The sequence below is a fragment of the Myotis yumanensis genome, unplaced genomic scaffold (genome assembly GCF_028538775.1).
Source record: "Myotis yumanensis isolate MYYU_CA2020_CCGP unplaced genomic scaffold, mMyoYum1.0.hap1 SCAF_16, whole genome shotgun sequence".
NCBI lineage: Eukaryota > Metazoa > Chordata > Mammalia > Chiroptera > Vespertilionidae > Myotis > Myotis yumanensis.
In genome coordinates this window covers 12,002,579-12,027,152 of record NW_027223767.1, presented here as the reverse complement: position 1 = coordinate 12,027,152, position 24,574 = coordinate 12,002,579, and the positions used below count along the sequence as shown (strand labels likewise).

Here is a 24,574-nt window from a genome sequence, read left to right as displayed (position 1 = left end):
TATTGGCACTGAGAAGCCCATAAATACTTAAAAGGTTGGAGCTTGGGAGAGGGGTAAGGGGGTTTTTAACAAAAAAGTCTTTTAGTTGAAATAGACGAGAAGAAATGGTCAACGATGAGAAAGGAAAAAAGACCTGTTTGCTTCGAAAACAGTATCTCAATGGAGGGAGGAGAGAGTTGCAGTGAGAGGGGAAGGAATGAGCGGCCGTAAGTAGAAGAAAACCCCTCGAGTTCAGTTTCATGGAAACCAGAAAGAAGGTAAGGTGGGGGTTGAAGTGCATTTAACATCACAAATAAGTCAAGCTGGATGTGGACTGAGAAAAGGCTATTGGGTTTAGCAAATGGGGTGCCCTGGTGACTTTTCAGAGAGCAATACATAAATGTACCACCTAGCATCTGTGTAGCCCTTTGTAGTTTTTATTTTTATTTTATTGATTTTTTTACAGAGAGGAAGGGAGAGGGCTAGAGAGTTAGAAACATCAGTGAGAGAGAAACGTCGATCAGCTGCCCCCTGCACACCCCCTACTGGGGATGTGCCTGTAACCACGGTATATGCCCCTGACCAGAATCGAACCTGGGACCCTTCAGTCCACAGGCCGACGCTCTATCTACTGAGCCAAACCAGTTAGGGCTGTAGTATTTATTTATTTATTTATTTATTTATTTATTTATTTATTTATGGTTTTTTAGAGAGAAAGAAAGGGAGAGGGAGAGAAAAAAAACATCAGTGATGGGGGAGAATCATCCATTGGCTGCCTCTTGCATGCCTTCTTCTGGGGCTCGAGCTAAAACCCAGGCATGTGCCCTGACCCAAAATTGAACCAAAATCTCTTGGTTCCTGGGTGGACACTCAACCCCTGAGCCACACCAGCAGGGCCGTTTGTAGTTTTTTTTTTTTTTAATTAAATCTTTATTGTTGAAAGTACTACTACATATGTCCCTCTTTTCCCCCATTGACCCCTTCTAGCCTGCCCCTATACCCACCCCAGACCTTCACCACCCTATTGTCTGTGTCCACGGTTTGTAGTTTTTAAAACACTTTTACACATGGGGTGGAATGCCCTGCTAGAAAATAAACTTATTTTTTTCTCTGTTAATAGCAGAAGTGAATGGATTAAACATTTCCTGGTAAGATCTAAGACCTGGAACAATAAAACTCTTAGAAGAAAACATAGGAAAATAGCTTCATGACATTGGCAATGATTTCTGGTATATGACACCAAAAGCACAGATAACAAAAGTAAAAACAGACAAATGGGACTACGTCAAACTAAAAAGTTTCTTCACAGCAAAGGAAACAACAGAGTGAAATGGGAATGGGAAAAAATATTTACAAACCATACAGCTGGTAAGGGGTTAATATCCAAAATATATAAAGAACTTCTTCAACTCAATAGCAAAACAAACAGATCACTTAAAAAATGGACAAAGGACTTGGACATTTCTCAACATTACTAGTCATCAGGGACATGCAAATTAAAGCACCATGAGATATCACCTCACACTTGTTAGGAATAGAATTATCAAAAACAAATGAACAAACAAAGATAACAGTGTTGGCCAGGATGTGGAGAAATTGGAACTCTGGTACACTGTTGGTGGGATACAGCTGCAATTGAAAACAGCCTGGAGGTTCCTCAAAAAATTAAAAATGGAAATGCTATATAATCCAGCAATCCTACTTCTGTATATTTATCTAAAAAAAATTGAAATCAAGATCTAGAAATACATTTGCATACCCATGGTCACTACAACATTATTCACAATAGCCAAGATGTGGAAACAACCTAAGTGTCCATTGAAGGGTGAATGATAAGTATTATATACACACTAGAGGCCCAGTGCACGGATTCGTGCACATTAAAAGGAAGTTAATTAGAAGGTGGCCGGTGGGGAGGGACTGGGCGAGCGGGGCCGGACATGTCCTGGAGCCAACCTTCCACAGTCCCTCCCAGGTTGGCCACACCTGGGGCATTGCTGGGGCTCAAAGGGCATCTGTGGAGTGAGCAGCCTGGCCTGTGGGGATCAGACCTAAACTGTCTCTCCAACATCCCCCGAGGGGTCCAGATTGGGAGAGGGTGGTTCTCGGGTGACATACCCTGGAATCGGGCTCACTCCTCTCTCATTCTGGGTGCATCACCTGAGAACTGCAGCTGCCAAGTCACTGCAGCTCGGCAGCTCCTGCGTTGAGTGTCTGCCCCCTGGTTGTCATTGAACATCATAACTACTGATTGGACGGTTGAACAGTCAGACAGCCGCTTAGGCTTTTATATAGAGAGATAATGAAATATTATTCAGCCTTAAAAAAGGAAATCCTGCCATTTGGATGAACCTTGAAGACATTATATTAAATGAAATAAACCAGTGACTGAAGGACGAGTACTGCACAATTCCACTGACATGAGGTACTTAAAATAGTCAAACACACAGAAGCAGAGAGTAGAATGCTGGTTGCCAGATGCTGGGGGAAGGGAACTTATTATAGGCAGTGAGACAGACACGAGCAGAGCAAGATGGAGGAACAGGTACAGAAACTCACCAGGGCAGGAAGCCCCGGATACCTAGCAAGGGGCAAAACCGGGAAAACAAGAACCTAGCCCCCACGGTAACCTTTCCTCCCTTACATATTGCTGGTCATGCAGATTGGACCCCCTGCCCTTCCACACGCTGGTTATGCGGCTTAGCTCCCTGACCTTTCCCTCTCTAAAGATAACATCTAGGTCTCAGTTGTATTTCGTTCAGCTCCAGGATCAGAAAAGGAGCAAAATCAGACAAGTGATGCCGTAGCTGCCTCAGGACCAGCTGCATTGACTAATGACACCCTGCCAATCAGTGGAGACCGGGACCCTGAAAGATCACACCTGGAAAGCTAATCAATATTCTATTGAGATCCTCCCGAGACCACCTCGAAGACTCGCACCTGCCGGAGAGAGAGAGAAATACCCTCAACACAAAGGACCCAGCATGAGCTCTCTTCCAGGGGAGCATGACTGAGCCATTCCCTTCCCCGCTTCTTTCCTCTAAGGGACCCCAAGAGACTTGCAACCAGGGGAGCAATGGGCAGTGGCAGCTCATTCCAGGCTAACCCCCTGACCCCGTCTCCAAGGCCCCCTTTTCTCTGACTTCTCAGTGAGCCAAAGCAGCCCAGCGTAGATTCTCCTGTTGCTTCATCTGTGCCCTTCCTTGTTTCACTGTCCTGAGTGTGTTTTTGCTGTGGCCAATACATTCTTACTTACTTTGCTGCACTTTGTCTCTTTTTAAAAATATATATTTTTTTATTGATTTTTTTACAGAGAGGAAGAGAGAGGGATAGAGAGTTAGAAACATCGATCAGCTGCCTACCGGGGATGTGCCTGCAACCAAGGTACATGCCCTTGACCGGAATCGAACCTGGGACCATTCAGTCCGCAGGCCGAAGCTCTATCCATTGAGCCAAACCGGCTAGGGCACACTTTGTCTCTTGATTTAAATATTTCCTTCAAGAAGATAAGAACCGAGGTCCGGTCACCTCACTGAGAACAAAATAAGCAGTTGCAATTCAATGGGTGTAAAGTTTCAGTTATGCAAGATGTTTAAATTCTAGAGCTCTACTGTACAACATTTTGCTAGTAGTTAATGGTATTGTATTGCACACTTAAAAATTGTTAAGCCCTGCTGGTATGGCTCAGCGGTTGAGCATCGACCTAAGAACCAGGAGGTCACAGTTTGATTCCTGGTCAGGGCACAGGCTTAGGTTGTGGGCTCGATCCCCAGTAGGGAGCCTGCAGGAGGCAGCCAAACGATAATTCTCTCATCGACATTTCTCTCTCTCTCTCCCTTCCTCTAAAATAAAAACATATTTAAAAAAAACTATTGAGGTTGGTCCTTATGTTGTGTTCTTACCACATTTTATTTTTTTTAAAGCAGAAATGTGTTTGAAGTAGTACTTTCCACTGCTTTCCTGAACTCCACCCACAGGTGGAGAATGGCAACAGTGCACTCGGCCTTGACACGTTCCAGGGCTGGAATGTGGCTGAGCAGGTGAACAGAGTGGCGTGGCCCAAGGGCATTGCAGTGAATGCTGTGCCAATGGCAGAAGCCAGGATGGTGGACCCAGGCCAGCAGGGACCCAGATAAGACTGGCCAAGTTTGGCTACGGTGCTGCCAGCTCTGTTTTCTGGAAGAAAGGGCTGGCCCTGGTGTGGCTGGTCATTCTTGGTAGAGACTAAACTCTGTGCCTCTTCCCCCCATGCCCACATCCTCTCTAAGAAATCTCATCATAGCTCTATGAAGTTTGGATTATTAGCTTCCCATCTCACAGATGAGCTTGGAGTGCAGGGGACTTGTTTAAGGTTACATATCTAGTTTATATGCAGAGGCAGAGCTTGAACCCCATGGAAGAAAAATTCTATAGGATCCTTGCTTCACTGAAGTAAAATCTTATTTAGCCTCCTCTCCATTTATTTTTCCTATAAAGCTGAGTTCCATGGGCCTCATAACAGAATTCCAGAGTTAGTCTTAAAAAAAAAATACAAGTCTTCATAAATTAACAAAAGGAGGCTCAGAAAGATATGGCAACATTCCTCGTCTCCTACAGATGTGGAAACATCTTTTTGTATCATAAAACTAAGCCAAATAGTTTAGTTGGACAAAGTTCCCCCCACCCCCCCAAGAATATCAACTTGTGCCCTGCAGGTATGGCTCAGTTGGTTGAGTGTTGTCCCAGGTGTACCAGGGACAACAGGTCACAGTTAGAATCCCTTCAGGGCACATATCCGGGTTGTGGGCTTGATCCTCAGTAGGGGACATGCAGGAGGCAGCCAATTGATGTTTCTCTCTCATTAATGTTTCTATTTCTCACTCTTTCCTCTTTCTGAAATAAATAAAAACATTAAAAAAGAAAAGGAGTATGCCCTATCCGATTTGGCTCAGTGGATAGAGCATCAGCCTGCAGACTGAAGGGTCCTGGGTTCGATTCCACTCAAAGGCATGTACCTCAGTTGCAGGCTCAATCTCCAGCTCTGGTCAGTGCTCATGTGGGCAGCAACCAATCAATGTCTCTCTCTCACATTGATGTTTCTCTCTGTCTCTCCCCCTCCCTTCCACTCTAAGAATCAATGGGAAAATATCCTCAGGTGAGGATTAACAAAACAAAAAAGTATCAACTAGCTTCTCTTGTGCAAAATGGAGATTTATATGCTTTCTTCTGGTACCAATTTCTTCTATTTTCTCTTAAAATAAACCTGCCCTTGTGTTATTTGACCAGAAGGATTGAGTAAGTCTTCTAAGACTTTAAAACTGTTGCCATGCCTCATAAAAATTACCTCTTTAAAAAAAATGTCATTCTGATTAGCTGCTGCTATGAGTTGAACAATGTTGCTCCCAAAGGTGTTGAAGTTTTAACTCCTAGTACCTGTGAATATGACCTTTAAAAAGAAAGAAAAAAAAAGAAGAACAACAGTCTTTGTAAATGATTAAGTTAAAATTAGAGGCCCAGTGCACAAAATCTGTAGACTCAGGGGGCTTCCTCAGCCCGGCCTGTGCCCTCACCGCAGTCTGGGAGCCCTCGGGGGATGTTGTGGGGAGAGGACCTAAGCTGTCAGTAGGACAGCATTAGCACTGCCATGGAGGTGGGAGAGGCTCCTGTCACCGCTGCTGCGCTCACCAGCTGTGAGCCCAGCTTCTGGCTGAGTGGCACTCCCCCTGTGGGAGTGCACTGATCACCAGGGGGCAGCTCCTGCATTGAGCATCTGCCCCCTGGTGGTCAGTGCGCATCATAGCAACCAGTCATTCTGCCCCACAATTGATCGCCCCACAGACGGAGGCCCTGCCAACCTGCCACAGCCTGCTGGTCAGTGGCCTGTTTCCCTCTGTGGGGCAATCAATCCTGGAGCCCCTGATCGATCGCCCTGCAGAGGGTGGCCTGGGCCTTCCTCTGTGGGGTGATTGTGGAACCTCCCCCTCCATTGATCGCCCCACTGGCTAGTGGCCTTGGGCCTCCCTCTGCGGGGTGATTGTGGGGTGATGGCGCCCTCAGACCAATCACATTGCACCTGCCTTGGCTAGCCTTGCGCCAGTGCGTGTCATAGCGTGGTTGTCCAGACAGTCGTTCTGTTAGGCTGTTCGGTCAATTTGCATATTACACTTTTATTATTATAGATGAGGTGGGCTCTAATCCAATATGATGGGGTCCTTTTAGGAAGGGGACATTTGGAAACAGGACAGACATGCACAGAGGGAAGACACTGTGAAGACTCAGAGAATGTCATCTACAAGCCAAGGAGCACCTGAGGCTATCAGAGGACAGGAGACAGGCATGAAGCATATTCTCCTTCACAGCCCTCAGAGGGAACCAACCCTACTGACACACGCCTGTTCCAGATGCCTCTGGACTCCAGAACTGTGAGACAATGAATTTCTGTTGCTTAAACCACCCAGTTTGTTTTCACAGCCATAGAAAATTAACATAGCTGCCCTGAAATAATATAGCAATTACAATATCTCCTTACTGATAAGTACGACTTGCTAAATCAAAACAGATCACTGGGTAATTTTCTCCCACACACACGATAGAAAAAATAAAACTCATAAAATTGGAGTGTTTCATTTAAATTGATAGCCCTGATCTGATTACAAGTCAATGCTCTCCTACCACACCACAGCCCCACATGAACACAGCACTAAAGCATAACTTACCCAGCTTGTTTTCTATTGATTGCTCTTCCCATTATTTGTAAGTGGTCTTTTTAAAATTAAGTACCTTACATTTTAAATGTTGCGAATATTTTCTCCCAATCTGTCATTTATCTTTCGCATTTTTAGAGGTATTATGTTCAATAGATATTTTAAACTTTTATGTAACTAAGTATACTAACCTTTTATTTTTTGGCTTTTGAATTTCATGTTATTACTTTCAAGATCACAAAAATCTATTTTTTCCTAATACGTTCACATTTTTATTTTTTAAGTTTAGGGATCAGACTTCATTTTTTTCCAGATGGATAGCGAATTGATCCTGCATCATTAACTGAATACATCCCCCACCACTGATGGGAAATGCCACTTTTATCATAAATTCCTAAAGATATTTGGTTCTGTTTCCGGCCTTTATTCATATTCTGACTTCACTTGCTTTGTTTAGCAATGGGCCACAGAAACACATATGCATATATTTTGAGTGGTCCAATGGTGGCCAACTAAAGAATGCAAGCATGGCTGCCTTCTGGGGTTACCATGTAGAAATGTAGGCCTAATGTGACCAGGTCTTTCAAGTTTTCAAGCGGTACTAGACATCAGAGTTTTATATGGAATCTATAGTTTTAGAAGGGCTGTCAATTCATTTTTTAAATTAAAAAAAAATCACATGGACAAAATATATTTACATGCTGAAGGCAGCCAGTGACGCACCACTTGGCAACCTCTGCTCCAGATGCTGAAATGTGATAACGAAGAGTAAGGCAGGAATGAATTTAGGTGCTCAACCCCAACTCTCTTCCACTGCCAACATGAAGACGCCAGAGAGGAAGAGTGATGCAGCAGCTCCGGAAACCGAGGTTATTTGTAGCCACCCCTTGGGAGACAGTAGTATTGTACCTCATTTCACCTCTCACCCACATGAGTTGATGCTTTTGTTCCTGCCTTGCCCAGCAGCCAGGAGATAGTAGGTCAGCATGGGGGGAGGGATGGTTGCATCAGTCAAGTTGGGCCTCCCAGAGCCTGTTAGGCTGAGTGACAAAGGAGAAATACAAAGTAAGGTGCTGCCAAAGATAAAGCAAGATTCTGTTCCTCCAAAACAAGCTGGAAAGTGATGTCATCTCCTTTCTAATAATCTAGCCTCCCTGGATACCCAACTTAACATTGTGTAATGGAAATGGACAGAAGACTCCAACTCTCAATGGAAGATAGGATTTGCCTGCAGCAAGGACAAGTCACACGGTAGAACTTCAGTGTTTCCAGATAAAACCTCTTCACATACATTTTCTCACTCTCTCTCACAACCCTGAGTTAGGCACAGGGAAGAGACAACACTTTATTTTTAGGATGTTTTTAAAGATGACTCTGGGATATGCAGAAAGATATATGAGAGAATGAAGGACTGCGGGTCCCTTCTCCTTCGGTCTGCTCATCTCTGCAGAATCATTTACTCATCAACAAATCCTATGGAACACCTCCAATGGGCAAGGCATTCTTTCAGGCCTTGGAATTATAGCAATATGCGGAGCCTGGGCAATATTGTTCCCTTTGGCTGGCTCAGTTATACTTACTCTGAACCATGATCCAGACTGGTCCTTGCTCTATTCTTCTCTGGTTGGAGCAGTAACCACAGGCCAACTTTTGCATTTTGCTTCGGAGTCCTTTGTGTTTTCCCTGGCTATTGGTCACTTCCTGGAATGCACTGATCCTTTCCAGGGATACCACATGCTTTTCTATGCTTGAGGCATAGACAGTGGATAGACTCAGACCAAATTCCAGCCATATTTTAATTCTTAACTACTTTTAAATTTCAGGCAGGTCACACAATGCCTGAGAGCAGGGATGGCATATACAGTTTCTCTCGAAGCAGGAAAGAGAACTCAGTTGGTGAGGCCATGGTGGATCAATCTCTTTCTCTTTTCTTAAAATCTTCACTGAGGATGTATTTTTCATTGATTCTACGGGGAGAGGGAGGAAGAGGGAGAGAGAAACATTGATCGGTTGCCTCCCATGTGTACCTCGACTGGGGATTGGATCTGCAACCTGGGCATGTGCCTGACTGGGAACAGAACCCATGATCCTTTGGTGCATGGGGCGATGCTCCAACCAAGCCACACTGGCCAGGGCCTCAATCTCTTTTCTTCTCAAAACTTGTCCGCCTACATCTTCTCCTCTGATGCCCCCATCCTTTGGGGAATGCCTCTGAGGTGCAGGAATAAGCAGGGGAAGGCATATGTACTAGATACATGTAGGGTAGTCCACTAGCTCTACATACTTAAGACCCCCATCAGTTCATGCTTTACAGGCCAACATACTCTTCCACTGACTGTAGTGGGTAGAACTGTCTCCCCCAAAAGATATGTTTAAATCTGAACTCAAAGTACCTGTGAATGAATGTGACCTTACTTGGGAAAAGGGCCTTTGCAGATGTAGTTAGGTAAGGTTCTCAAGATGAGATTATCCTTAATGAGGGTAGGCCCTAAATCCAATGACATGGATTTGGTGTCCTTATAAGAGACAGACAAGGAGCACACACACAGGAAGAGGGGAGAAGGTCATGTGAAGATCCTCATGAAGACGAGGCAGAAACTGGACTTTACTATAAGCCCAGGAATATCAAGAATTGCCGGTTGTCATGGGAGAAAGGCATGAAATGGATTCTCCCTCAGAGCCTCCAGAAGGAAATCAATCCTGCTGACACCTGGATTTTGAGCTTCTGGCCTCCAAAACTGTGAGAGAATAAATTTCTGTATTTTTAAGGCACCAAGTTTATGGCCCTATATCACAGACATGATTCGCTTTTTCCCTTTGACCAAGGACTACCATGGACAACTTGACCTGAGAGTGCAGCCTTCATTCCTTTCTCCTGGGCCTTTGGCAGTAGTTCTCAAAGGACTGAATAAGGCCCAGAGACACCATGAGTGTCCATGCAGCAGGTGCCTGTTCACCAGAAGAGACCTGGGGCCTTGTGAGGTGCTGGGCTCAGTAGCTTTGGGAGGAGTGGGATGAATGTCTTTATCTACATCAGATCTCTCTGTTCCAATCTCAGCCCTTTCTTCCTGCCTGAGGCAAAGGCTGTTTTGTAGCTCTTCTTCAGCAATTTCTGGCTCTTCCTTTGTTTGTAAAACAGTCAATTTCCCGGAGTGTGAGGAATACAGTCCAAGTTTGGCTTTACAACCAAACATTGCCTTAGAAGGACTTTGTTGCAAGGAAACATCAAATGCCTGATTTCTCATCATCTGCATGAAGTGTAAGTCCTGGCCCAGTGATGTGAATGGTTACTTTACATCCAGGCACTTAGCATGTTCTTGACATCATGGCGTGCTTGCTCCAGGGAGCCCTGGCCTTGGCCAGGGTGGTACTTACCAGTGACAATCTTTAGGTCTGACCATACCTCACTGAGCTCAATAACAATGTGGTTTGTGAACTCTATGCCACTGTCAGATTCCAATATGCTGGGTTTACCAAGAATCATGAAAATATCTGATAGAACACTTACCACCTCATGGACCTGTTTGGCTTTTAATGACCGTAAAATAATAAACTTGGTTAAGTGGTCCTGGTAGAATAAAATAAACTTGAACTCTCCATCAGCATTTGACGACATGTCAAGTATTTCAACTTTGCATATGGAGTCAATGTCCTTGGAAGTCATGGGCTTGGGTTCAAGGCCTCTCTTGGATACAGGGTTCTTCTGATGGCACTGTTTACAGAGAGTCACATGTAAGACAATGACTTCTTTGGTGACATTCCCATATTTTTCTTACAGCTCCTTGAGCATGCATGCATGCATGTCCACCCACCATGTCCAATACTGAGATGCATATCATGAAGAATATCAAACAATTCTTCCTTATGGACATAATATCATATTCGATCTCATTTTCCGTGAGTAGGCTCTATTAGTTTCTCTATGCCCTGTACAGATATCACATCATATTTTGCTGCACGGTGATAATGCATGACTTCTTCCCCTTCTCCTTAGCCTCTTGACTTTTCTTTGGAAAATACCTTGCTGTTGTAACTTTTGCTTTCTATTAACTTTGTCACGCTTATAAGGGATTTTTCCTCTCATATTTATTTCCATTTCACTTGTACTTAAAACACCAGGAATATCATTTCCAGCTGACTGTGATGTCATGGAGAACTGCAAGAAGGATCCTAAGAAAGAGAAAAAGAAATAGAACAAAGTTAAATTTGCTGATATTCCATTTGGAAGACTTTCCCTCCCAAGTTACTTATTAATTTTTTTCATCTGATTTATTTTTATTTTTTTAATATATTTTATTGATTTTTTTACAGAGAGGTAGGGAGAGGGATAGAGTTAGAAACATCAATGAGAGAGAAACATCGATCAGCTGCCTCCTGCGCACCCCCTACTGGGGATGTGCCCACAAACAAGGTACATGCCCTTGACCAGGATCGAACCTGGGACCCTTGAATCCGCAGGCTGATGCTCTATCCACTGAGCCAAGCCGGTTAGGGCTTTCATCTGATTTTTATGACTAATATACAGAAGAAAGACAACAGAATAATAGTATAATGTTGCAACAGAATAAAGCAACTAGAAAGCCAACTAGGACCATTCACAACCAGAGCATGTCGACAGAATTTCAAGTCAGTAAAATATATATACAATATGCAGAAATTTTAGACTTTAGACAAAGTAATGAAGCCATTAGCTCATACAGTGAAACCTAACTATCCTATATAATAAAAGCCTAATATGCAAATAGACCGAATGGCGGAAGGACCGGTGGAATGACCGGTCGCTGTGACGTGCACTGATAACAGGAGCTGCCCCCAACCTGCAGGCCCCAAGCAGGCCAAGGCAGATGCCAGCGGGGGCTGCCCCGATCGCCCTGCCAGTCGCCCCACAGAGGGAGGTGACCGGTGGCAGCGGGGTGTGGGTTGGCGAGAGGGCAGCCAAGACAGATGCCAGAAGGGGCTCCCTGATCATCCCACTGGTTACCTCACAGATTGGCCCTGATTGCCGACCAGGCCTAGAGACCCTACCTATGCACAAATTTTGTGTACCAGGCCTCTAGTTCTTTATAAATTGTAGGATAAATGGAATCCCTAAAGCAGTAGGTTCATATCTTACCCTCCGTACTATTAAAAATAATATAAATGAGAAAATGTTGTTCGAAAGTACCTCATACTACAGTAGTTTCCCCTTATTCATGGTTTCTTAACCAGTTTTTGTTACCTGTGGTCAACCTCAGTCCAAACATATTAAGTGGAAAATTACAGAAGTAAACAATTCATGAGTTTTAAATTGTGCACCACTCTGAATAGTGTGATTAAATCTCTAATGTTCCAGCTCTAGCTGGTTTAGCTCAGTGGATAGAGCGTCGGCCTGTGGACCAACAGGTTCCAGATTCGATTCTGGTCAAGGGCGCGTACCTTGGTTGCAGGCTCCTCTCCCACCTGGGCCCTGGTCAGGGCTCTTTCAGGAGGCAACTAATCGATGTGTTTCTCTCTGTCTTTCCCTCTCTGTTCCACTCTCCCTAAAAATCAATGGAAAAATATCCTTGGGTGAGGATTTCTTTCTTTTTTTTAAAAAAAAATATATATTTTATTGATTTTTTACAGAGAGGAAGGGAGAGGGATAGAGAGTTAGAAACATCGATGAGAGAGAAACATCAATCAGCTGCCTCTTGCACACCTCCTACTGGGGATGTGCCCGCAACCAAGGTACATGCCCTTGACTGGAATTGAACCTGGAACCCTTGAGTCTGCAGGCTGATGCTCTATCCACTGAGCCAAACCGGTTAGGGCTGGGTGAGGATTAATTAAAAAAAAAAAATCTCTAATGGTCTCCTGTATAAGCTAATGGTTTCATTATTTCTTTTGTTTGCCTAAACCAGTGGTTCTCAACCTTCCTAATGCCACGTCCCTTTAATACAGTTCCTCATGTTGTGGTGACCCCCCACCATAAAATTATTTTTGTTGCTACTTCATGACTGTAATTTTGCTACTGTTATGAATCGTAATGTAAATATCTGATATGCAGGATGTATTTTCATTGTTACAAATTGAACATAATTAAAGCATAGTGATTAATCACAAAAACAATATGTAATTATTTATGTGTTTTCTGATGGTCTTAGGCGACCCCTGTGAAAGGGTCGTTCGACCCCCAAAGGGGTCGCGACCCATAGGTTGGTGACCTACAGGTTGAAAACCACTGGCCTAAACTCTAAAATTTCTGCATATTGCATATATATCTAGAACCTGAATCATCGTTTTGTCCAGTATGTATCCATGTTGAATATAACCACCCACCTATTAGTTAATTAGTAGCCCCCAAGGTAATCAGATTGACTGTCCCAGTATCACAGTGCTTATGTTCAAGTCACCCTTATTTTATTTAATAATGCCCCAGAGCCGTTCACAAAACTTTTATTACAGCATATTGCTATAATTGTTCTATTAGTTATTGTTGTTAATCTCTTACTGTGCCTAATCTATACATTAAATCTTATAGGTATGTACGTACAGGAAAAAACCTAGTATATGTAGGGTTCAGGACTATCTGTGATTTCAAGAATCCATTGGGGGTCCTGGAATGTAACTCCATAAATAAGGGAGGGATTCCTACTGTAAGAACAAACTTTGAACCTGAAATTAGCACTAGGAAGGGCATTTTAGCCTTACCACAATGAACATAAACAATCAATTTCTTGTGGCTGAAGAGTCTATGCTCATTTTAGGAGAATTAGGGAGAAAGTAGTGAGGTATTTTTAAATGATGTTTTTTCCCTGTCAGCTGTACATACGATTCATAAATGAAGATTCTGAGTCCTTACCCTGAGGGACCATGTTCTTGTAACTGTCCAGCATTTGTCCCTGCAACAGTCCTTCTGAGAGGCTTCAAAATACTCCCAGTCTTTGGTCATATCCTCAAACGTTGCTGCCTCCTGAAATGACACCAGCTGCTGCCAGAGGTGTCATTCTGCCTGGGGAGCTAGGGCTGAGGAGCAGCTGCAGCAGGACTGGGGAACAGACAGTGAAAGGTACCAGGAACACAGGTTTGCCAACATAAACCACTCTAAATAGGAGTCATGTGAATATCACACAACAGCATAGATAACAGAAGTAAAGAAAAGGTCTCATATTCAACAAGATGAGACCAACCTGGTGGTGGGAAAAAGAGGTCTTGCCCTCCTGAGAGGTCTGTGGGCCTGGCCTGTTTTGGTATCCCTGAACTAGAGTCCACACGTTTCCAGAACCAAGCAGAGTCTCTAAGTGAACTTGAACATTCCAAGGCCAGGAGACACTTCTGGGCAAAGGTTTGATGACTCTGAACAGAGGTAGCAGGATATGCTTCCAGGAATGTCAGGAGGCTATCATGCCAAAAAAGAGATACCCTTTGACAAAAATGGAGTTCACACTCCACCAAGATTGGAGAATTCCGCAGGGAGAGAACTTCATACTCAGGTGTGTAAACGAAGCTTCCTTAGTTATAACAACTCCAGGATATGCAATGGTGATGAGGCCAGGGGGAAAGTTCATAAGATGATCACAGGCATCCTAACAATCTTAGGAAAACAAGATCCCTGGGTTCTCAGACATCAAATGCAGAGCTGAGGGGCAGGGCAGAACCCCAAGAAGCAGAGAAAGATAGAAACATTTAAAAACTCTCAGCGAAATTCTTAGTTAAGCTGAGCATACTTCCAAGGTCCTGAAGTTTCCACAGTAAAAAAGCTTCAAATTCCCTTGCTCAGCATCACTAGTTAACCATGGAACATTCCTGATTCTAAGACATTATTGACTGTAGGACCACTGACGTAATGACAACTTTCTTTTGAGAGGAGAAACAGAGAACCTACATTAAATAACACATCCAAATTTAAAAATGTGAAAAACACACGTCAGAACTGAATAGAATGCTTGCGCAATATACTCTGAGCCGGAGCTCAAGATTTTCAGTGCAAACGGACAGTTTAAAAGCTCTGAGAAGTCCTCCAGTAAACAAATAAACCTAAAGAACAGTTTGTTTCACCCACCAGTGCCATTTAATTATTGACTTTGTTTCTGAAGGAATAGCTATTATCATCTCACAGTCCTAGGGTTCTGAAAGACTTGAAACCACAGTAAGATCCAGGAAAGCATCTTCCAGATTCCTCACTAAAAACTAGCATTCCTCAGAAATAGAGAGGCTGCACTGGCCACTATCTGAAGGCCTTTAGGGGACTGTACAGGAATTAAAAGCCTCACCTCTATCTCATAAAAGAATTTAAAGATAGACTGAAAATAATTTATTTTTTAATATATTTTTATTGATTTCAGAGAGGAAGGGAGACAGAGAAACATCAATGAGAATCATTGATTGGCTGCCTCCTGCACGCCCCCTACTGGGGATTGAGTGCGCAACCTGGGCATGTGCCCTTGATCGGCATCAACCCAGGACCCTTCAGTCCCGCAGGCCCACGCTCTACCCACTGAGCCAAACCAGCTAGGGCTGCAAATAAGTTGTAATCAAAAGATGCATAATGCCCTGGCCAGATTAGAGCGTTAGCCAGAACGCCAAAGGTTCCATTCCCAGTCAAGGGCACTCCCTGGGTTGCATATTCGATCCCCAGTCCCAGTTGGACACGTGTGGGAGGCAACCAACCAAAGTGTCTATCTCACAGAGTCGCTTCTCTCTCTCCCTCCCTCCCACTCTCTGAAAGTCGATGGAAAAAATATCCTCAGGTGAGGATTAGTAACAACAAAAAAGGTGCATACTCTCAATCTTTGAGTTATGTATGGTCTATACCAGTGGTTGACCTCAGCGAACGTACCTCAATCAGATTGAGGACGTTTCTAGCAAAGGCCAACTTAGGAGTACCCTAATTAAGTTAATAACAATGTACCTACCTATAGAGTTTAAGTTTAAAAAATTTGGCTCTCAAAAGAAATTTCAATCGTTGTACTGTTGATATTTGGCTCTGTTGACGAATGAGTTTGCCAACCACTGGTCTATACCATAAGATCCCAAAGCACAGCCCAAGAGCCACATTTGACTAATAGACCTATTATTTAGTTTGGTTCATCCAGTGCCTTTTTTTTTTTTTTTTTAAAGAATGACTTACCTATATTTAGATTGGGAGATTTCATGTAAAAATCTAGATTTCTGACTTTTTTGAAAAATGGGAAGGTCTGGCCAAACCGGGAACTTTGCTGGAGTTCCCAGTTTGGCTGGAGTGGAGAGGTAGCAGCACCCTTCAGATATAGGGTACACTCCTGTTTCCCATAGTCCCCAAGTAATCAACTAACTTACTCACCTTACCTGCCCATCCCTGTAGTTATCTGAAATTTTAACACCTGCTCTAGAGCAGAATAAAATAAATATGGTCAGCTTCGTGGTGTGACCTGTGCTAGTGGGGGAACAGATAAATCAGCTTTATTAGAGAAAACTGGAAACATCTGTTCAACTCACCTGTGATTCTTTGCGTTGGTTTTCCCCAACTTCAATTGTTTCCATTCATCTTCCAAATCACACCCAGCTCAAATTCTCCTCCTTCCTAATGCATCAGCAACTCCAGCCGATTGCTATTTCTGCCTTCTTGCACAGCATTGCTCACTGGAGTACTTTGCTTTGCCCTGTTAGTCGACTGGTTTAAGTGCACAAAACCTAGAAAGCAGGGGCTGAGCCTTCTACCTCGCTGTGTCCCCTCAGAGGGCAGAGGAGTCTAGAGCTGAGACAAAATATGTTCCAAGGGCGTTTGTCAAACACGTTGCTCCCCGTTTAGCGAGGCAGTGCAGAGCATGGCAGAGTCTAGGCTTGGGAATTCCATTGACCGTTTACTGTGACTAACGGCAACGGCACTGAAGCTTCAGCTTCCATCACAGAGGGTTGTTATGACGACGCAGCGATAATGCAGATAAAGCATTAGTGTCCCCCCACCCCCCCAACACAGAAACCCCGCTTATTCCTGAAGACCTGATTCCGGCGCCCCTTCTTTGGCTACCTTTGTCCCGACTTCGCGGACTCCATACCCGTTGGGCCGGCTAATTGGCGCCCCCGCCCACTCCTCAGAGGGCGGCCAGCTCAGGGCTGAAATCAATGAGCGGGCAGGGGTGGGAGGGAAGAGCCGGAGACCAAACACGTCATTTTGCAGAGAAGGGAGGCCCGGAAGTGGAAAAGGATGCGTCAGGAGCCCCTCCACCCACAAGTCCTTGTCCAGCCCCCACCCGGCGCCTCACCTCCGGCCCCGCCCGCCCAAGGGCCCGCGGGCAGAAAGGGCTCCGCGCCAACAGGAAGCCCTGCCGCCAGGTGCTACCCTCCGAAGCACGGGCGGGAAGGGCGGGAATCTATTCTCGTTGGGAATAGTTCTGCCCAGACCGCAGGCTGCTCAGTGCCCTGCACAAGCCGCGGTTAGTGATACAGGGTTTGTAAAGGTGTTAACTGGCTGCCTGTTTCCTTCCGTTGCTGTAAAGCCTTCATAGAGGGCGGGCAGGGAGAGCTGCATTCATCACTGTTTGGATTCTTAATGTGGAGTAAGGGCAGGGTGCCTATGTTGTCAACAACGTACACCACTTTACCTAATCCTTTGAGAACCTGCGTTTTAGATGAGCACTTTGTGGCACTCACCCAGCACCGGTGCATAAGGCAAGATAGTGAAGGCCCTCAGGTATTCCATAGAAATTGAGGCTCTCAGAGTATCCAGGACCTGAAGCAGTGGTCTAGATGCTACTGGCAAGTCACAGCAACTCTAGTCTAAAACTTTCTATACAATGGCTATATAAAACTTTCATACAAAAAAATGAAAAAAAACAAACAAACAAACAACAACATGCTGTTCACATTAGGAGGAAGGCAGTAAGACAGGTTCGAGGGGCAGTGTTCCCAACTAGCTTTTCACCTAGGCCTTCTTCACAATGAGCCATGATGCAGCCCCTAATGCTGCTGTCTGTTATAAAAACAAGAACAACCACTCTTCTTATTGCAGAAAATTGTTAGAAAGCCACAAAGTAGGGGTGTGGCCTCCATCCAGACAGCAAATGTCACCTGAACTTCCCTGAAAACTGACCCACTGGAACCAAGTAGTATCCCAAATTACCACACATAAAACAAAGGCTCTTCATTTCAAGTTTTTAATGAAAGTTGTATATAATATTACTTTATTCCTGCATCTTCTCAATTGTTTCTTCCTTGTATTTTCCCTTTTCCTTTCCTACTTGGCGAGATTTGGCTTTACGTTCAAGAATCTTTTTGCGGTCTTTGTCCAGCTTTAGTCTAGTGATAACCACCTGCAGAAAAATAAAGACACTTCTAAACAACACAGATCACATGGGAAGGCCCAACATTCAATTGCATTTACCAAACCTATATAATAAACACCAAAACATGAAATGATGAACTCAAAAGTGCCAAAAAAAATGATTCTTCAGCTCCCAAATCAAACCCATTAAACATTCACTGTTGTTCTACCAACAAAGAGGCAATGTGATGTCAGTGAATTTCTCGTTTCCTCTTCTGTGCTTTATTAGAAAATCTGCTTCTTTTTCTATTGCAGAATATACCATCCACTCCTCTCCTAGTTTTACAAGCTAACCAAATCTTAGTTTTGTTTCGATACCAACTTTAGAGCCATAACATTGGAAAGCCTACACTCATGCTTCAACCTGCAAAACCTTCAATGAAGTCATAGTACAGATCTTATTTCAACTCATCACTAAAGACCTCTAGAATTTTAGTCTTATGAAGAAAGGTGAGGTAAGAGGGTAGAGAGCACGGAAATAGTTCTGGAAATATAGCATGGCGACCAAAAGAACATCTCTGCCATCATGGAACTTCTATTCTAGTCCGGGGAGATGGAATGATGGAGAACAGGTGCTAAATCACATAGGGCAATCAGGTGAGGCGCTACTGACAGGGCTACATTTCAACAAGACACTAGTAAAAGAAGGGGTAAAAGTTATCTGGGTATAGAAGCGCCCCACAGATAACAGCAAGTACAAAGGGCCAGAGGCAGGAGAACTGAAGTTTTGTAGGTGTGCATTTCTCAAACTCATGTCTAAGAACCCACTGGAAGGCTGTTAAAACAGCTACCTGGGTCCCATCCCCAAATTGTCAATAGAACTGGGAGCAGAATTTGCAGTTCTATCAAGTTGCCAGGTCACCCTGCTAACTAGTGGATACACTCTGAACAGCATGGTTGTAGGAACAGAAAGGCAAGTAGACACATGGAGAATGGAAGATGACATCAAGTGGCCAGTGAGGGGTGATCAGGTATGGTCTTATAGGTCACTCTGACGGTTAACAAGCAGACAGGATTCTGTATATAACATACAGCAATCAACAGGTCTTATTGATCAATGTGGGGCATATAATAAAAAATTACACTTTGGCCCTAACCGGTTTGGCTCAGTGGATAGAGCATTGGCCTGCGGACCGAAAGGTCCCAGGTTTGATTCCAGTCAAGGGCATGTGCCTTGGTTGCGGGCACATCCCCAGTGGGAGGTGTGCAGGAGGCAGCTGACTGATGTTTCTCTCTCATCGATGTTTCTGACTATTCCTCTCCCTTCCTCTCTGTAAAAAAACCATATATATATATATATATTTAAAAATGGCACTTTGGCCTGAGGAATTAGGAGCACAGAGCTGTTATACACTGTGATGGTGGCAAACTGTGAGGTTAAGGATACCATCAGGAGTTTGAACATGTTAGGTTTTAGATAACAATTAGATACCCAAGTTGAAAAATAGACAACTGGATTGGAGGTCTAGGTTGGAATCATCTGCAAGTCCTAAGGCTGGAATAAGAGATGACTACAAAGGCACAAACTGAGGCAGTATCATGACACTCGTAATCCAGGGGTAAAGAACATGGCAAAATGCCAATAGTGAATTGTAGGTGAAAGATATGCAGGTGTTTTACTGTATAGTCTGACTTTTCTGCAGTGTAAAATTTAGATTTGTGGTACCAACTTAACATCTTACAAAATAAACACTTCAGTATCTAAACACTCACCAGGTGCCATTACCTTAATATTAAACGTAATTTTAAAAAACTGCAAGAGAGAAATTAGAGAGTAATATTGGAGAATTCGTATTAAAGTCCAGGACAGGCACCTGCTATGGGAGTCCGACCACACTTTCTATCTCGGCTTAGATTATCGCTCACTATTAATTTGATCCATCTTTGAGCTTCAGGTTCCCCCCATTAGCAAAGGGCTTAGTAGCTACTTTGCAGGGTTGTAAAGCTGCCTTGCTGCTCACTCAACAGTTTAATACACCAAAGCAAGCAGGGTATAAGCTCTATTTCATCTAAAAATTACCCCACTTCCTACATTTTAAGATCTGTTCATTGTTGTTATTGGCCAATCAGGTTACTAAGCTTTTGAGGACAAAGTACTTTAAATATACACATATAATGATGGTTAAAGACCTTGATATTATTAGAATACTCAATTCACATCTAAAACCTATCTCCATGGGACTGCTCTATAAACAAGCACTCACATGTGGCAGCAATAGCTTTCACGCCCTTCTCCCCTCTCACGCTTTCTCAAAAACACCTACCTTGCTGGGGTGAATGCCCACGTGAACAGTTGTCCCATTAGCTTTCTCCCGTTGCACTCGTTCAATGTAGATGACGTATTTCTTCCTGTAAACCTGGACTACTTTGCCAATTTGCTGCCCTTTGTAATGTCCTCGAACAACCTGAGTGCAGATTCAAAAATAACAGAAATATGTAATATAGATAAAAAACAAGATTAACCTTGTAAATCAGGAAACTATGAATCGTGTAAACATTAATCACTCTATCAGATCTATAGGACCTCTCCATTTTGAAAGCTTTAAATAGAAATGAGCTAGTAATTCTATCTCTAGCTTTAATTAATCTGCAAATAAACCACACCCCCAGAGAAATCTACAGTGATGGACTGTGCACCCTTGTAACTGATGGTTCACCAATAGTGGTGGGCTTGTTAAAAGCCCCTGGCTATTTGTAGCAAGTGGAAAACAAGGAAATTGTTATTCCATCTCAAAGGGAGCAGTAGGAACACGTATAGTAATTCACAACCCATCCAAGTGCCCAACCTAGTGCCAGCCAAAGGGTGGGCAGCAGCAAGTATTTAAGGAAACAAACCACTTCTTCCCCAAAGGTTAACCGACAGTCTTTTACCCAGGAAGCCCCAGCTTGTCAGGAGGCAACCCACAGTGCTTCTGGACAGACGCGTCTTTCCAACTGCACACTTTCCTGCATTAAGAGATGCTGAAAGCAGAAGGCTGACTCCCAAAGCTAATGGCACTGCTTGCACCTGCCGATGGCTGTTCTCAATCCCTACCACTATGTGGGAACCAGTTTCATTTACTTGACTGGGCGCCATCCTCATGAAATATTATTGCCCACACGCAAGCCACTTTAGAGACCGCGTAAAGCCTTGCTGCAGGTTACTGCTAAGAAACATTCATAGCAATTTCCACTTGCATAGATTTGACACATATTTTCTAGCAAACTATCAATCACACGAAGCCATGGCTCTTTTAGATTAGAACCTCTCAATTTTAAAAAATCATTAAATTTATTGGGGTGACAGGTATCTGGATTGTGATTACGGGTCCTCAAAAGCCTCTTCCATGGCCAAACATAGCGAGAAAAAGATAAACCCAAATGTTCTAGTTCTGACCATCTTCCTTGCTCTTCTGTTGAACCGTGGCTGGACCTGATGCGTGGGTCCATTGACTTTCTTTCTTTTTTTTTTTTTTAAATATATTTCATTGATTTTTTACAGAGAGGAAGGGAGAGAGACAGAGAGCCAGAAACATCGATGAGAGAGAAACATCGATGAGAGATAAACATCGACCAGCCGCCTCCTGCACATCTCCCACTGGGGATGTGTCCGCAACCCAGACACACGCCCTTGACCGGAATCGAACCCGGGACCCCCCAGTCCGCAGGCCGACGCTCTATCCACTGAGCCAAACCGGCTTCAGCTCCACTGACTTTCACCACAGAGTGAAAGGCGGCATCCCTTTTGTTCGTTTTCCGTCCCTGGCTCGGCTTCTGTGATCCTGTTTGGGAACAACAGTCTGCGATGCCTCGCTCTCAGGACGCAGTCCCTTTTCTAGGCCAAGTGACCCCAACACAGCACATACCTGGACCTCGTCATCCTTTCGGATGGGCATGGACCGAACATTGTACTTCTGTCTCAGCTCCTTGGAAAGAGGAGACGACATGATCTTCCTTCGAATGTGGGAAGGTGCATTGAAATGCCTTTTGCGGTTCTTGCTCCGGTCAGAAGTCACAAAGGGGTTGAACTTCATTTTGACTAAATAAAAAGTTAAAAAAAAAAGGGGGGGGGGTAAATGACCAAAACCCCAGTCACTTTCCAAACAAGTAACGGCAACCATTTCACCCTGAAAGTTGAGAATGCTCACAGAAACTGTCGGGTTAACTCCATCACAAACCACTTAATTCAACGGGCCATCAACTGAGGCTTGAAATTCTAAATATTTTGCTTTACTGATACAATTCCAACGTTTGTTTTTTTGTTTAAATATATATTTTATTGATTTTTTTACAGAGTGGAAGGAAGAGGGATAGAGAATTAGAAACATCAAAGAGAGAGAAACCTCAATCAGCTGCCTCCTGCACACCCCCTACTGGGGATGTGCCCACAACCAAGGTACCTGCCCTTGACTGGAATCGAACCCGGGACCCTTCAGTCCGAAAGCCGATGCTCTATCCACTGAGCCAAACCGGTCAGGGCAATTCCAACGTTTATGCAATAAAATATTTTCCATTAGTAACACAATTGTTTTAGTTACTAAATTTCTTGTTTACACTCTCCAACTCCTTAAGTCCTGCGACAGGGCTTTCATTTCTAATGCATTGGGGCAAAGCTGACAACTCAGTTCTTCAAAAATCACGTTTGAGAAACACCAACCAGCGATAACCTTACACGGGCTTGATGAACACACTCAGCTCCTCCAGAATGAACCAGGCCACCCACCCGGAACCGGGAAAATGCAGATCTCAGGCCCAAAATACCTTCCAGCGGGCGGGCGCGGCTTGAAATTCCGTGGCTTTACTAACAGTTACTTGGAGACCATTCTTTAGAAACTACACTGCCTGGACCTGACTCCATATCCACAGGCCCTCTCCCTCCAGCTCCGTTTCCGAAACCCAAAATCCTCTTTCCCTTCCCCGGCCAGACGGCCCCGGAGCTAGTGGAAAAACAGGCGGAAACCATCTTGGACCCTCTCCCTGGCTGCTACTCGGCCGCTGAGAGAGTATTGGGGATCCCGAAGTCAAGAGCCCCCGCGCCCAACCACGGATGGCTGCGGATTACACGCGCTTTCCCCGCATATCCTCACCCGCTGGCGCTCCTACGATGGCCGCAAGAGGGAAGAGACCCACACGCTGTTTCCGGTTCTGTAAGTTCACGAGAGCTCTCGCGAGACCGAGGTCTAGAGCGAGAGAGGCGCGGAGTTTGAACGAGAAGAGGAAACTGGGGGGAAATTGATGACTAGTGCCACCTCTCGGCTAGGAGGGGAACTGCGAAGGACTACAAAACTCCCTTTTCAAGGTCCTGGGTCCTTTTTTCGGAGCTCTGGGTTCTGCAGCTGCGTCCTCTGGGGAGGATCGTTCCCCGGCGAGTGGCGGGGACCGCAGCGGCTGCTGGGAAAACGAACGGCCCCAGGGGACCCCTGTCCCTTCACTCCTGAGCGCCCGGGCAGCGGACACTCCATTATTCCGCAAAGGACAGGTGCTATCTTTGACCGCCAGGGGGCGCTGGGACTCTAGCTGGCCGGTCACCCCGCTTACCTGTCCACACCGTCCGCGCCCCAGCCAAAGGCGTGGCGTGTCGAGTGCGCTGGTCCTTGAACACGCCCGGAGCGGACGCCGCTGCCGCCCACAGCCCACCGCGGGTGCTGAAGGTGCCTCCCGGCTCGCCCCAGATTTCGTCCGGGCGGGCGAGGGGCCGTCCGGGGGCCACAGATCAGCCTCCCACTCCGCTCAACTGGCCAGAACCAGCGTCTCTCACCAGCCTGCAGGTGATGCCGAGGTGCCGGGCCTCGACCGCACTTGGAAGGAGCCTGCTGTGCGGAAGCCTCTCCGTGCGCGAGCTGCGCCCCTTTCTGCACTTCACCTCCTGTCGTTCAGTTCAGGATCGGATGGAAGTTGGGGAGGCGGGGGAGGGGTTGGGGGGGGCGGGGGCGGGGAGAGGGGCGCTCCTGGAGGCTAAGGAATTGCAGTGCCGAGCGAAGTCAGCCCGCCGCGCACCTGCAGGGGCCCGGATGCTTTTGCGTGAATAACACAGGTGTGTGCCGCGGGGAGGCCGACTTCATATCACAGGAGACGAGCTTGCCGAGCGCTGGGGCCATTTTTCTACTTTCTTTACATTGTTAGGTCCTTTAATACACTAAGTACCCGCGTGATGCTGGCATTGTCCCCATTTTACAGATGGGGACACTGAGCCACAGGAAACCGGGAGGGACTTGCGCGGGACTATACAGAAGCCACAGGTTAGACGAACCCGTGCAGGCTGGCTTCCCAGCCCCTCTGCTAACTATAAAGTCCCGATTGCGGGAACCCATCAGGTCGAGTCAGGGAGTGAGGAACCATGCACGTGAGGCCCAGAGTAGTCAGTAGAGAACATGTGTCTTCATGACTTCAAATAGTCGCAGATTTTACTTATAATTTAAGAATTCAGTGGGAATGACTCTGCCATTCGTTTCAACAAATGTTTATGGAGCATCTTTCACGGGCCAGCCTCGAACTGGACTCTGGAGCTACACGAGGAAATTAGCCAAAGTTCGTGCCTGCAGGAAGCTCCTGTGTAAGGCAGAGATAAGCAATGAAATCCACAGTCCCAGGATCCCAGGAGGGTGCCCTGGGCGCCCTGGGTGCTTCCGTGCTTGTGCCCCGGGAGCGGGAGGGAGCGCTGGGGTCAGGGAAG

At 45.2% G+C, this 24,574-nt stretch overlaps 1 protein-coding gene and 1 long non-coding RNA gene across 2 annotated transcripts; both read right to left on the bottom strand.

Annotated features, from left to right (window-relative positions):
• Positions 1-7,088: 7,088 nt before the first annotated feature.
• On the bottom strand, positions 7,089-16,492 carry LOC138994052 (uncharacterized). The gene is made up of 3 exons (XR_011468376.1): positions 16,098-16,492; positions 8,243-10,832; positions 7,089-7,702 (listed from the first exon to the last, which is right to left on the bottom strand). It is a non-coding gene; the product is annotated as an uncharacterized lncRNA (long non-coding RNA).
• Positions 16,493-17,741: 1,249 nt separating this feature from the next.
• Positions 17,742-23,081, bottom strand: RPL26 (ribosomal protein L26). Its single transcript, XM_070393735.1, has 4 exons — positions 22,989-23,081; positions 21,768-21,940; positions 20,187-20,327; positions 17,742-17,911 (listed from the first exon to the last, which is right to left on the bottom strand). Exons 2-4 carry the CDS (start codon positions 21,933-21,935, stop codon positions 17,783-17,785), a joined length of 438 nt encoding a protein of 145 aa, XP_070249836.1. The 5' UTR covers positions 21,936-21,940; positions 22,989-23,081; the 3' UTR covers positions 17,742-17,782.
• Between the last annotated feature and the right edge of the window lie 1,493 nt (positions 23,082-24,574).

Excerpts from the sequence above, each read along its gene's own strand:
- RPL26 (XM_070393735.1), bottom strand. The coding sequence starts at position 21,935 with ATGAAGTTCAACCCCTTTGTGACTTCTGACCGGAGCAAGAACCGCAAA. Across the intron at positions 20,328-21,767 it reads GAAAGGATGACGAGGTCCAG|GTTGTTCGAGGACATTACAA; the intron begins GTATGTGCTGTG and ends ATCTGCACTCAG. Across the intron at positions 17,912-20,186 it reads TGGGCATTCACCCCAGCAAG|GTGGTTATCACTAGACTAAA; the intron begins GTAGGTGTTTTT and ends ATTTTTCTGCAG.